The 14,314-nt window shown below is 40.9% G+C and overlaps 1 protein-coding gene across 1 annotated transcript in view; it reads left to right on the forward strand.

The window, feature by feature from the left end:
* PEX1 (peroxisomal biogenesis factor 1) overlaps positions 1-13,152 on the forward strand; it is a 70,383-nt gene extending 57,231 nt beyond the window's left edge. The window contains exon 24 of the mRNA XM_060108460.1: positions 12,655-13,152. Coding sequence (XP_059964443.1) covers positions 12,655-12,739 — 85 coding nt within the window. The 3' untranslated portion in view covers positions 12,740-13,152. The remainder of the gene's footprint in view (positions 1-12,654) is intronic.
* The last annotated feature ends 1,162 nt before the right edge of the window (positions 13,153-14,314 follow it).

Below are 14,314 nucleotides of genomic sequence, written 5' to 3' on the forward strand. Positions count from 1 at the left end.
CTGACTTACTTTACTCTGTATGACAGACTCTGGGTCCATCCACCTCACTACAAATAACTCAATTTCGTTTTTTTATGGCTGAGTAATATTCCATTGTACATCTGTGCTACATCTTCTTTATCCATTCATCTGTTGATGGACATTTAGGTTGCTTCCACGTCCTGGCTATTGTAAATAGAGCTGCAGTGAACATTGTGGTACATGACTCTTTTTGAATTATGGTTTTCTCAGGGTATATGCCCAGTAGTGGGATTGCTGGGTTGCATACTGTTTTCTATAGTGGTTGCCCAAATGTTCATTTATACCAATACTGTAGGATAGTCCCCTTTTCTCCACATCCTTGCCATTATTTGTTATTTATAATCTTTTTGATGGTAGCCATTCTGACAGGTGTGAGGCAATATCTCACTGTGGTTTTGATTTGCATTTCTCTGATAGAGATGTTGATCATCTTTTCATGTGTCTGTTGGCCATCTGTATATCTTCTTTGGAAAAATGTCTATTCAGATCCTCTGCCCATTTTTTACTCAGGTTGTTTTTTTTGATATTGACTTGTATGAACACATTATATATTTTGGATATTAACCCCTTATTGGTCATATCATTTGCAAATATTTTCTCCCAGTCAGTAGGTTATCTCTGTTTTGCTGATTGTTTCCTTTTCCTAGGAGTTTTAAGGTATATTTCTTTATTATCAGAAGTCCAGGGTAACTACTACTTAAAATTTCCTATCTATCTATTTTCTTAGAACAGTTCTCTTCTAACATCCTGATCTTTTACAGTATCTGCAAGCATTTTGAGATGAATAGGGGAGGTTTGGGGGTTGGTAAAGTGAGGTGAACTTTTGAATTGTTTCTAGAGCCACATTTCTGGTTTTGCAGACTCTAATTTGTAAAGTAAAGACAGTCTGTTTTATTTCCTCAAAGAACATTCAGGATTTCAGCCTGAATGCAATCAAGGGGATGACCCACCTATCCAACTACATGAGGATTTTTAATTATAATGGAAATTAAAAGATTACTACAAGAACCACAACATGCTGCCTACAAGAGACCTACTTTAGGGCAAAGGACACACATGAATTGAAAGTAAGGGGATGGAGGATTAGCTCAAGATAGTGAAGGAGAAGGATGTGAGCTCACTCCCTTCCTACGAAAACACCAGAAGTCACAACCAACTGGTGAATGACCATTGACGAAAAACCCCTGGAACTTACCGAAAAAGATACCCTACATCCAGAGACAGAGAAGAAGCCACAGTGAGACAGTGGGAAAGGTGCAACTGCAATAAAATCAAATCCCATACCTGGTGGGTGGGTGACCCACAAACTGGAAAACAATTATTCCAAGAAGTTATCCCACAGGAGTGAATGTTTTGAGCCCCATGTCAGGCTTCCCAGCATGGGGGTCTGGCAACAGGAGGAGGAGTCCCCAGAGAACCCGAGTTTGAAGGCCATCAGAGTTTGATCCCAGGATTTCTACAGGACTGGGGGAAACAGAAACTCCACTCTTGGACGGCACACAGTCTGGTGTGCACCAGGACTCAGGAAAAAAAGTAGTGACCTGATAAGAGACTGGGCCAGACCTACCTGCTAGTATTGGAGGGTCTCCTGCAGAGGTGGGGGGCAGCTGTGGCTCACTGAGGGAACAAAGACTCTGGCAGCAGCAGTTCTGGGAAGTACTCATCGGTCTGAGCCCTCCCAGGGGCCACTGTTAGCCCCACCAGACAGCCTGTAGGCTCCACTGCGGGGACGCCTCAGGCCAAACCACCAACAGGGTGGGAACACGGCCCCACCCATCAGCAGACAAGGGGCTTATTAAAGTCTCCATGAGCACAGCCCTACCCATCATCAGAGGGACAAAACCCAGCCCCACTCACCAAGGGGCAGGAACCAGCCCCTCCCATCAGGAAGCCTGCACAAACCTCTTAAGACAGCCTCGACCACCAGAGGGCAGACAGCAGAAGCAAGAACTAAAATCCTGCAGCCTGTGGAACAGAAACCACAGTCACAGGATGTTAGTCAAAATCAGATGGAAGAGGAATATGTCCCAGATGAAGGAACAAGATGAAACCCCAGAAGAACAACTAAGTGAAGTGAAGATAGCCAACCTACTGGAAAAGGAATTCAGGATAATAATGGTGAAGATGATCCAAGATCTTGGAAAAAAGAATGGAGGCAAGGGTCGAGAAGGTACAAGAAATGTTTAACAAAGACCTAGAAGAGGGGCTTCCCTGGTGGCGCAGTGGTTGAGAGTCTGCCTGCCAATGCAGGGGATACGGGTTCGTGCCCCGGTCTGGGAAGATCCCACATGCCGCGGAGCGGCTGGGCCCGTGAGCCATGGCCGCTGAGCCTGCGCATACGGAGCCTGTGCTCTGCAACGGGAGTGGCCACAACAGTGAGAGGCCCGCATACCGCAAAAAAAAAAAAAAAAAAAGACCTAGAAGAACTAAAGAACAAAGATGAACAGTATAATAACTGAAATGAAAAATACACTAGATGGAATCAATAGCAGAATAAATGAGGCAGAAGAATGGATAAGTTATCTGGAAGACAGAACGGTGGAAATCACTGCCACAGAGCAGAATAAAGAATGAAAAGAAATTAAGACAGCCAAAGAGACATCTGGGACAACATTAAAGGCACCAACATTAGCATTATAGGGGTCCCAGAAGGAGAAGAGAGAGAGAAAGGACCTGAGAAAATATTTGAAGAGACAATAGCTGAAAACTTCCCTAACATGGGAAAGGAAACAGTTTTCCAAGTCCAGGAAGCGCAGAGAGTCCCAGGTAGTATAAACCTAAGGAGGAACATGCCAAGACACACAGTAATCAAATTGACAAAAATTAAAGACAAACTTTTAAAAGCAACAAGGGAAAAATGATAAATAGCATACAAGGGAACTCCCGTAAGGTTATCAGCTGATTTCTCAGCAGAAACTGCAGGCCAGAAGGGAGTGACATGATATATTTAAAGTGAAGAAAGGGAAGAACCTGCAACCAAGAACATTCTACCGAGCAGGGTTCTCATTCAGATTTGACAGAGAAAACTTCTCTAGGTGGGAAAGAGACCAGCAACGTAAAACAACCTTGAACATATATATATATTGCTATATCAAAACCTCATGGGGGGCTTCCCTGGTGGCGCAGTGGTTGAGAGTCCGCCTGCCGATGCAGGGGACACGGGTTCATGCCCCGATCCCGGAAGATCCCACATGCCGCGGAGCGGCTGGGCCTGCGAGCCATGGCCGCGGAGCCTGTGTGTCCGGAGCCTGTGCTCCGCAACGGGAGAGGCCACAGCAGTGAGAGGCCCGCGTACAGCAAAAAAAAAAAAAAAAAAACCTCATGGGAACAGCAAACCCAAAAACTACAATAGATACACACACAAAAAAAGCAACCCAAATACAACACTAAAGATGGTTATCAGACCACAAGAGAACAAAAGAGGAAGGGAAGAAAAAAGACATACAAAAACAAATCCAAAACAAGACAAGGGCAATAGGAACATACATATCTTTAATTGCCTTAAATGTAAATGGATTAAATGCTTGAACCAAAAGACAGACTGACTGAATGGATACAAAAACAAAACCCGTATACATGCTGTCTACAAGAGACCCACTTCAGCCCTAGGGACACATACAAACTGAAAGTGAGGGAATGGATAAAGGTATTCCATGCAAATGGAAATCAAAAGAAAGCTGGAGCAGCAATACTAATATCAAACAAAATAAACTATGAAATAAAGACTGTTACAAGAGACAAGGACATAATGATCAAGGGGTCAATCCAAAAATATATAACAATTGTAAATATATATGCACCCAATGTAGGAGCACCTCAATGTATAAGGCAAATACTAAAAGCCATAAAGAGAGAAATTAACAGTAACACAGTAATAGTGGGGAACTTTAACAACCCACTTTCATCAATGGACAGATCATCCAGACACAAAATCAATAAGGAAACACAGGCCTTAAATGACACATGAGACCAGATGGACTTAATTGATATTTATAGACCATTCCATCCAGTAGTAGCAGAATACACATTTTTCTCATGTGCACATGGAAGATTCTCCAGGAGTGACCACATGCTGGGCCACAAAGTGAACCTCGGTAAATTTAAGAAAGTTGAAATCATATCAAGCATCTTTTTGGACCACAACACTAAGAGATTAGAAGTCAATTACAAGAAAATAACTGGGGCCTCCCTGGTGGCGCAGTGGTTGAGAGTCCGCCTGCCGATGCAGGGGATACGGGTTCGTGCCCCGGTCTGGGAGGATCCCATATGCCGCGGAGTGGCTGGGCCCGTGAGCCATGGCCGCTGGGCCTGCGCATCCGGAGCCTGTGCTCCGCAACGGGGGAGGCCACAACAGTGAGAGGCCCGCATACCGCAAAAAGAAAAAAAAAAAGAAAAAAAAGAAAATAACTGTAAAAAACAAATATGTGGAGGCTAAACAATATGCTTCGAGCAACCAATGGATCACTGAAGAAATCAAAAAGGAAATCAAAAAAATACCTAGAGACAAAAGCACAATGACCCAAAACCTATGGGATACAGCAAAGGCAGTTCTAAGACAGAAGTTTCTAGCAATACAGTGTTACAGGAAACAAAAAAGTCTCAAAAAACCTAACCTTACACCTAAAGCAACTAGAGAAAGAAGAACAAACATAACCTGAAGTTAGTAGAAGGAAAGAAATCATAAAAGATCAGAGCAGAAATAAATGAAATAGAAAGAAAACAATAGCAAAGATCAATGAAACTAAAAGCTGGTTCTTTGAAAAGATAAACAAAATTGATAAACCTTTAGCCAGACTCATCAAGAGAAAAAGAAGAGGACTCAAATCAATAAAATTAGAAATGAAAAAGAAGTTACAGGGCTTCCCTGGTGGCACAGTGGTTGGGAGTCCGCCTGCCGATGCAGGGGAAACGGGTTCGTGCCCCGGTCTGGGGGGATCCCACATGCTGCGGAGCGGCTGGGCCCGTGAGCCATGGCCACTGGGCCTGTGCATCCGGAGCCTGTGCTCCGCAACGGGAGAGGCCACAACAGTGAGAGGCCCACATACTGCAAAAAAAAAAAAGAAGTTACAATGGACACAGAAATACAAAGGATCATGAGAGACTACTACAAGGAACTGTATGCCAATAAAATGGACAACCTGGAAGAAATGGACAAATTCTTAGAAAGGTACAATCTCCCAAGACTGAAACAGGAAGAAATGGAAAATATAAACAGACCAATCACAAGTCATGAAATTGAAACCATGATTAAAAAACTCTGAACAAGCGAAAGTCCAGGACCGGATGGCTTCACAGGCGAGTTCTATCAAACATTTAGAGAGAAGTTAACACCTATCCTTCTGAAACTGTTCCAATAGATTGCAAAGGAAGGAAAACTCTCAAACTCATTCTATGAGGCCACCATCACCCTGATACCAAAACCAGACAGAGACCACAAAAAAAATTACAGACCTGTATCGCTGATGAACATAGACACAAAAATCCTCAACAAAATATTAGCAAGCAAATCCAACAATATATTAAAAGGATCACACACCATAAGCAAATGGGATTTATCCCAGGGGTGCAAGGATTTTTCAATATCCACAAATCAATCACTGTAATACACCACATTAACAAATTGAAAGGTAAAAACCATGTGATCATCTCAGTAGATGCAGAAAAAGCTTTTGACAAAATTCAACACCCATTTATGATAAAAACTCCAGAAAGTGGGCACAGTGGGAACATACCTCAACATAATGAAGGCCATATACGACAAACCCACAGCAGAACATCATACTCAACAGTGAAAAGCTGAAAGCATTTCCTCTAAGATCAGGAACAAGACAAGGATGTCCACTCTCACTACTTCTATTCAACATAGTTTTGGAAGTCCTATATACAGCAGTCAGAGAAGAAAAAGAAATAAAAGGAATCCAAATTGGAAAAGAACAAGTAAAAATGTCACTGTTTGTTGATGACATGATACTATACATAGAAAATCCTAAAGGCACTACCAGAAAACCACTAGAGCCTATCAATGAATTTGGTAAATTGGAAGGTTACAAAATTAATACACAGAAATCTGTTGCATTTCCTTTTTTTAAAATTTTAAATAGAAGGGTGACTAAAATTGTTTCTTTTAAACTATTTATTTATTTATTTATTTGGCTGTGTCAGGTCTTAGTTGTGGCACACGGGATCTTTTGTTGCAGTGTGCAGTCTTCCCTCTAGTTGTGGTGCATGGGCTCTAGTTATGGCGCACAGGCTCTGTAGTTGCGGCATATGAGCTCGCAAGTTGTGGCACATGGGTTAGTTGCCCTGTGGCATGTGGGATCTTAGTTCCCCAACCAGGAATTGAACCAGTGTCCCCTGCATTGTAAGACAGATTCTTTTACTTTTTTTTTGTATATATGTATGTATGTATGTATGTATGTGTGTATTTATTTATTTATGGCTGTGTTGGGTCTTTGTTGCTGTGTGCTGGCTTTCTCTAGTTGCAGCGAGCAGGGGCTACTCTTCGTTGTGGTGTGCGGGCTTCTTATTGCAGTGGCTTCTTGTTGCAGAGCACAGGCTCTAGGTGCATGGGCATCAGTAATTGTGGCACGCGGGCTCAGTAGTTGTGGATTGCGGGCTCTAGCATGCAGGCTCAGTAGTTGTGGTGCATGGGCTTCATTGCTCCACGGCATGTGGGATTTCCTGGACCAAGGATTGAACCCATGTCCCCCGCATTGGCAGGCGGATTCTTAACCAGTGCACCACCAGGGAAGTCCCTATATTGCATTTCTATACTCTATTGAATTTCTCTTTCTGATCTTTTGTTGTTAAACAATCCCATTTACCATCACATCAAAAAGAATAAAATACCTAGAAATAAAACTACCTAAGGAGACAAAAGACCTGTACTCTGAAAACTGTAAGACACTTGAAAGAAGTCAAAGATTAAACAAACAGATGGAAAGATATACCATGTTCTTGGATTGGAAGAATCAATATTGTCAAAATGACCGTTCTACCCAAGGCAATCTACAGATTCACTGCAATCCCTATCAAACTACCAATGCCTTTTTTCTCAGAACTAGAACAAAAAGTCTTAAAATTTGTACAGAGGTACAAAAGACCCCGAATAACCAAAGCAATCTTAAGAAAAATGGAGCTGGAGGAATCAGGCTCCCTGACTTCAGACTCTGCTACAAAGCTACAGTCATCACAACAGTTTGGTACTGGCACTAAAACAGACATACAGATCAATAGAACAGGATAGAAAGCCCAGAAATAAACCCATGCACCTATGGTCAATTAATCTACTATAAAGGGGGCAAGACTATACAATGGAGGAAAGACACTCTCTTCAATAAATGGTGCTGGGAAAACTGGACAGCTACATGTAAAAGAATGAAATTAGAGCACTCCCTAACACCATACACAAAAGTAAACTCAAAATGGATTAAACACCTAAATATAAGACCAGACACTATAAATAAATCTCTTAGAGAAAAACATAGGCAGAACACTCTCTGACATAAATCACTGCAATATCTTTTTCAGTCTGTCTCCCAGAGTAATGGAAATTAAAACAAAAATAAACAAGTGGGACCTAATTAAACTCAAAAGCTTTTGCACAGCAAAGGAAACCATAAGCAAAAAAAAAGACAACCCACAGAATGGGACTAACAAGGGATTACTCTCCAAAATTTACTAACAGCTCATATGGCTTAATATCATCAAAACAAACAACCCAATCAAAAAATGGGCAGAAGACCTAAATAGACATTTCTCCAGTGAAGACAAACAGATGGCCAAGAGACACATGAAAAGATGTACAACATCACTAATTATTACAGAAATGTAAATCAAAACTACAGTGAGGTATCACCTCACACAGGTCAAATGGCTATCATCAGCAAATCTACAAACAATAAATGCTGGAGAGGGTGTGGAGAAAATGGAACCCTCTTACACTGTTGCTGGGAATTTAAATTTGTGCAGCCACTATGGAAAACAACATGGAGGTTCCTCAGAAAACTAAATATAGAGTTGCCATATCCAGCAATCCCACTCCTGGGCATATACCCGGACAAAACTATAATTTGAAAAGCTACATGCACCCCTGTGTTCACAGTAGCACTATTTACAATAGCCAAGACATGGAAACAACCTAAATGTTCATTGACAGATGAATGGATAAAGAAGTTGTGGTATATAAACACAATGGAATATTACTTAGCCATAAAAAAGAATGAAATAATGCCATTTGCAGCAACATGGATGGACCTAGAGATTATCACACTAAGCGAAGTCAGAAAGAGAAAGACAAATACCATATGATACCACTTATATGTGGCATCTAAAATATGGTACAAATCAACAGAAACATATCTACAAAACAAAAACAGACTCACAGATAATAGAGAACAGAACTGTCGTTGCCAAGAGGAAGGCGGGGTAGAGGAGAGAAGGGATGGGAGTTTGGCATTAGCAGAGGCAAACTATTTTATATAGGCTGGATAAACAAGGTCCTACTGTATAGCACAGGGAGCTATATGCAATATTCTGTGACAAACAGTAATAGAAAAGAATACGAAAACGAATATATATATGTATAACTGAGTCATTTTGCTGTATGGAAGAAATTAATACAACATTGTAAATCCACTATAGTTCAATAAAATTTTTTAAAGAGAAGATTCCTATGTTCTGAAGCTTCAGGGTTTAATGCAGTATGCCTTTAAAATTGTTGGATAAAGCATTCAAAGGACTTCAGATGCTTTCCTTTTTTCTGCATGTATAATTCAACCTTGGATCAATTCACCTTGGATCAATTCACCTCAGGACGAAAAGCCTCTACTATTGCTTCTCTCAGCCCCTGAACATTGCCCTTGAGCTGGTCTGCTTCCTGATTATTTGTAGAAGAACCTGAAAGAAATTGTGGTCATCTCTTTACCCTGTGAGGGGGGTTTTCCCCAGGTGCCATCTGGCTTGTCTGATGGCTGCACTGTAATCACAGGGGGGCAGAATACCCCTTAGCAGCCAGTCAAGGTCCCTGTGAGTGGGGTTACAGATAGCCACTAATCTCTCTAACTCCTCTTTAAATTTGGTAGGATGTTCTGAAAGTGCAGGTAAAAGGGCTTTATGATTTATTGGATCTGCTCCTACCCATGGGACATGAATTCTTTGCAGTGGCGGTCCAGGCTACATACACAAAGGATGCTGCATAGCAAGGTCTGAAGGTGGCAGAGCCTGATTACAGGGCCCTGGAAAGTCAGAGGACTTGTAAAGGACAGCGGTGCTAGCCTTACCACCCATCCTGGGTGATTCTCCTAAGTTCACTTCCCGGCTTGTAGCATCTACACAAGTAAGCTGTATACCCCTTGCCTGGAAGTCAGGCCAGAGTGCTCTCTGTAAAGCTTGAAAGGGAAGTTAAAACAGGTAGACAGGGCCAGGTTTTGAGAAGGGGGATTTACATGGAATGTGGACTTTAATTTTTCTTTTGAGTCTCATTTCTGTTCTTCCTGTTAAGGGAGTCCCCAAGGCTGGCTGTTGTACTCCTTTGTGTCCTCTTTTTAATTTTATCTTTCCGTCGGTTGATGGAAAGACAATTGTTGATGGAAATACAGTTGTTTAGCATGAGAGCTCACTCACTTTTTTCTCAAAAACAGAAGTTTTTCCAATTCAAAGGATCCATTCTCTGGCCACTGACAAATATGGTCTTATATTAATCTTAATGGTGACTCAAACCCATAAGCCTTTTTATGGCTTAACCATGAACCCAAGAACTGTCCCCAAAGACTGCAAAAGATGTAGCTTTCACAAGATCCACAAAGTTTACTCCCAGAATTAGCCAAAGAAAGCAAAAACCTTCATTGTCACAGGTAGTAAGAATGGTATAGTGAAAACGGAATTCCCACCAGAATGTGTGATTCCTCTAGTCGCAGACCTGCTCATCTCTGACACTGGGCAGGCGTTACTGGAATGGGACTTCTCCAGCACTAACAAGACAATGAAAGTTGAGACAACAAAGGCCTCTTGTGGGCTGGGACACCTTAAGACAAACATCCGAAGAACTGGCACAGGTGGACAAAAAGAATGCTGCCTGTTGCACTATTTACAATAGCCAGGACATGGAAGCAACCTAGTGTCCATCGACAGATGAATGGATAAAGAAGACGTGGCACATGTATACAATGCAATATTACTCAGCCATAAAAAGAAATGAAATTGAGTTATTTGTAGTGAGGTGGATGGACCTAGAGACTGTCATACAGAGTGAAGTAAGTCAGAAAGAGAAAAATACCATATGCCAGTGCATATATATGGAATCTTAAAAATAATTGTACTGATGAACCTAGTGGCAGGGCAGGAATAAAGACGTAGACATAGAGAATGGACTTGAGGACACGGGGTGGGGAGGGGGAAGCTGGGACGAAGTGAGAGAGTGGCATGGACATATATACACTATCGAATATAAAATAGATAGCTAGTGCGAAGCAGCTGCATAGCACAGGGAGATCAGCTCGGTGCTTTGCAATGACCTAGAGGAGTGGGATAGGGAGGGTGGGAGGGAGACGCAGAGGGAGGGTATATGGGGACATATGTATGCATATGGCTGATTCACTTTGTTATACAATAGAAAAACTAACAGTATTGTGAAGCAGTTATACTCCAATAAAGATCTATATATATAAAAAAAAATCATGCTGCTTGTCACTTCATGTCTCAGATCCTGAGTCTGTTTGGCTGCCCACCAGTTATAAGCTGACACTTGCATCTTCTGGCTGGCTTGTCTCTGGTTAAGCCAGAGAGAATATTTTCATTGGTCATGAAGCCAAGCTCTCAAGGCAGAACAAGACGAGGGGAAACCTCACCCATTTTTTAAATATAGGGGACCCACAGCAAAGTTTGTCTAAACAGATGCAGGTCCATTAGAACTGTGAAGTCACCAGTCTGTGAGGCTGGCCCGAACAACAGGCTCAAAGGACCTATGCCTGCATTTCTACACTATGGTTTTCCTCCTTATGAAAAGTGACACAAAAGCTAGAGACAAAAGAAAACAATAAACATGGAGGAATTGGATCAATAGAAAACAGAAGTACTCGGAACAGATCGTTGCCAGAGTCACTATGCCTAAGGAACTAGTTTACACAAGTATGTTTCTCCTGCTAATCTAAATTTAGAAATGGACTCTCACCACTTCCAGGAGATTGACGTGGTAAGGATTCTTACCACCTGCTGGCTCTTGTCAGAGGTCCCAGGATCTCCCACCTGCAGCCCCAGAGCAAGTGGTGTCCAGCCAGTGGAGCCCCCCATGTGTACCAAATTGTAGGGATAGAAAATTTTTCCCTTCCTCCCTTCTAGGTTCTTTGGCTGATCTAACAATTAATTGACGTAAGATGTTACCAGGTGAAAAACTAATTTCGTACATACAGGAACCCCATAAGAATGAGACTCAAAGGCAGTCTCCAGTTGAGGCTTATATACTGTCCTGAGCTAAGGAAAGGGATAGGGGCCTCGGGCTTCAGAGGGGAAGAAGGCAATTCACAGCAGATGAGAAGAGCAGATGTTTGCCACGCAGATTAATAAAAAAAGTTCTCTCTCGTAATAGCTCTCTTTCTGGTGCAGGCCGCCTATCTAAATTCTTCTAGGCAGTTGAAGGAGAGGTAAAAGGCTCTTCCTGAGTCTGCTTGAAATGTCTTGATTCCTTTCAGCTCAAAATAATCCACAGGCCAAAGTGGTTCATTTTGAGGGTGGCATATTCTGCCCCCCCTTCAACATAATATGTACTCATTGCAGAAAAATCAGAAAACAAAGAGAAGGGGAAAAAACCCAGAAATTTCCCTTAACCCCACCACCTCCCGAAGCATATTTATTTGTATACTTACATGTTTTCTCTTACTAAAATAAGACACTCTGTACATATTGCTGTAGAGGAGTCCCCCTTTCATCCATACATACATCTTTAATATTCTTCCGCATTTTAAATACGTTACTACTTTGTTTTTAATGTCATTTTATAATATAGATATACCATAACATCCAATTTGGGGACATTTAAGTTGCATCCACGTTTTCAGTATAGGCAATGTGATAATGAACATTTTTATACCTGAATGTTTGCACATATCCTTACTTATTTCACTGGGATAGAGGTAGAATTGTTGCATCACAGTGTACTCACATTTTTTAATGCTTTTGAAATCTATTGCCAAATTGTCTTCCATAAACACCATACAATGTATTTTGCAACAGCAATATACTTATAATGGTACCAGCTTCACCACATCCTAATGTTAAATATTGTAGTATTTCTCTAAACTTGGCCAATTTGATTGGACAAAAGTTATATCTTAAAATTTTACATTTCTTCAATTAAAATACAGAGATTATGTTTTATATATTAATCATTGCCATTTGTATTTTATCTTTTCTGACTTGTCTATTCATCCCCTTTTTCTCTTTTTCTGTTAGAGTGTTCAATTTTAAAAAATTTACGTGTAACAACTTCCTGTACTTTCTTGCAAATATTTTTTTCCAGCTATTTCTCTTTTGTTTCTTAAATAATTCTGTTTGGGAACAAACCATTGTTTTTGTTTTATAAGTTTAGCATTTACATGTATTAAATGTTACCTCACTTTTTTTTTTTTTTTTTTTAAGGTATGAAAGCTTTCAAAATCCAAAGAAGAGAAAAAATCAAAGTGGAACAGTGTTTCGACCTGGACAGAAAGTAACTCTGGCATAAAATATACTTCTGTTTTTTTGTGTGTTTATGTGTGTGGTGGTTTGTCCCTGTGTTGTAACAGTGAAAATGGTGTCTGTACATTTCTTTTTAATTTAATTTGTTAATCTATAAAATCAAAGATTAGTAAACCTGTGTTTATGTAATGATCAGGATTACTTGATATTAATACTTTAGAATAAATTGGGATACTTCTAAGAGATTCTGTATTTTATTACCTATATATTTAAATCCTTAATGAAGTAATATTGGCCACATGGAATAACTGATTTTTTTCTCCTTTGAAGAAAAAGAGAATGTAATTCAATACATTTCTAAGAATTCACTGACAGTTGCATATTCAGCATCTTTCTTGCATTTGACGAGCTTTATGCTTAGCACCTTCTTGACTGTTTTGGAAATAAAATATCCAATTACCGACTGATCCAATTATCTGTTCTGATTATCTGAAAACGTCGAATTTACACACAATTTAAATAAATTTAGTTGTTCCTTCAATCAGCATCCCCCTTATATACTACATCCAGCTGCAAGGCCAGGAGCTTGAATGATGTCCATTCCTCCCCCAGCTCCGTGACGACTTTATCTGGATGTGCTCTGATCTATGACCTAAATTGTAAAGTCAGTCACTGTCAACACAAACTATATATAGTAATGTGGTAAAGGGAAAGGAGAAAGCTAAGTAGAATATGCAAATAAATGCATAAGACAGCAAAGAAAAATGTACAGGCTGTAACCACTGCCCTTTCTGCAATTAATCATGAGGCCATGGCTGATATGTTTCATTTCTCTCTTCCATTACTTACTCCACGTTCCTCTGACTTCAGCCCTCACCTTAGTGGATTAGAGGCCTTTACTAAGTGGGATGGTCTAAACCTTCATTTCCATCTGCACCTTTGGTGGCCTAAGATTGCAGATGTCTTCCATTAAATTTACCATGAACACTCACTATTACAAGGTTCCAGTCATACTTCTCCCATCCCCCACTGTATAGCACCAACTCTGTATTCACTCAGCCAATATTGTAATCCTCCCCTTTCAAACCATTGGAATCATCACTATGTTCCCCTCATAGAAGCAGTCCTCCTTTGCTTCCCTCCAAACCAGCAAAGCTCAGAATCACAAGGAATGCAAGCAAAGATGTTTGAGGCACTAGGTATTAACTGTGAAGTGCCATTCTCCCTTGCACTTTGGTTCCCAGATCCTTCTATTAAAGCCATGGTCACTGGTTCACAGTATATACTACTATATGTACTACATCTTGCAGAACAGGACTCTACCCTCACAGAGGTATCTCGCCAAAAGGTCAGCTGTTTCAGGGTGAGGGGTATTTACAGTCAGTCCAGGGAATTCACTATAAAGTGAGTTTCATGATCAGAAGCAGGTGTCATAGGGATAGCATAACAGTGAAAGCCATCTAGTGAGTTCCTGAAAGATGGTGGCGGCAGAATTTTGGAGGACAAAGCAAATCCAATTCCAGAATGTGTCACCTTCAGGGAGGACAACTTGCTGCCTCATCTCTTTTAGGAGAGGGACAAACGTAACCAACCTTCCACCAGGCACGGGCTGGCATCCCGT

The sequence above is a fragment of the Mesoplodon densirostris genome, chromosome 9 (assembly GCF_025265405.1).
Source record: "Mesoplodon densirostris isolate mMesDen1 chromosome 9, mMesDen1 primary haplotype, whole genome shotgun sequence".
NCBI classification, from domain to species: domain Eukaryota; kingdom Metazoa; phylum Chordata; class Mammalia; order Artiodactyla; family Ziphiidae; genus Mesoplodon; species Mesoplodon densirostris.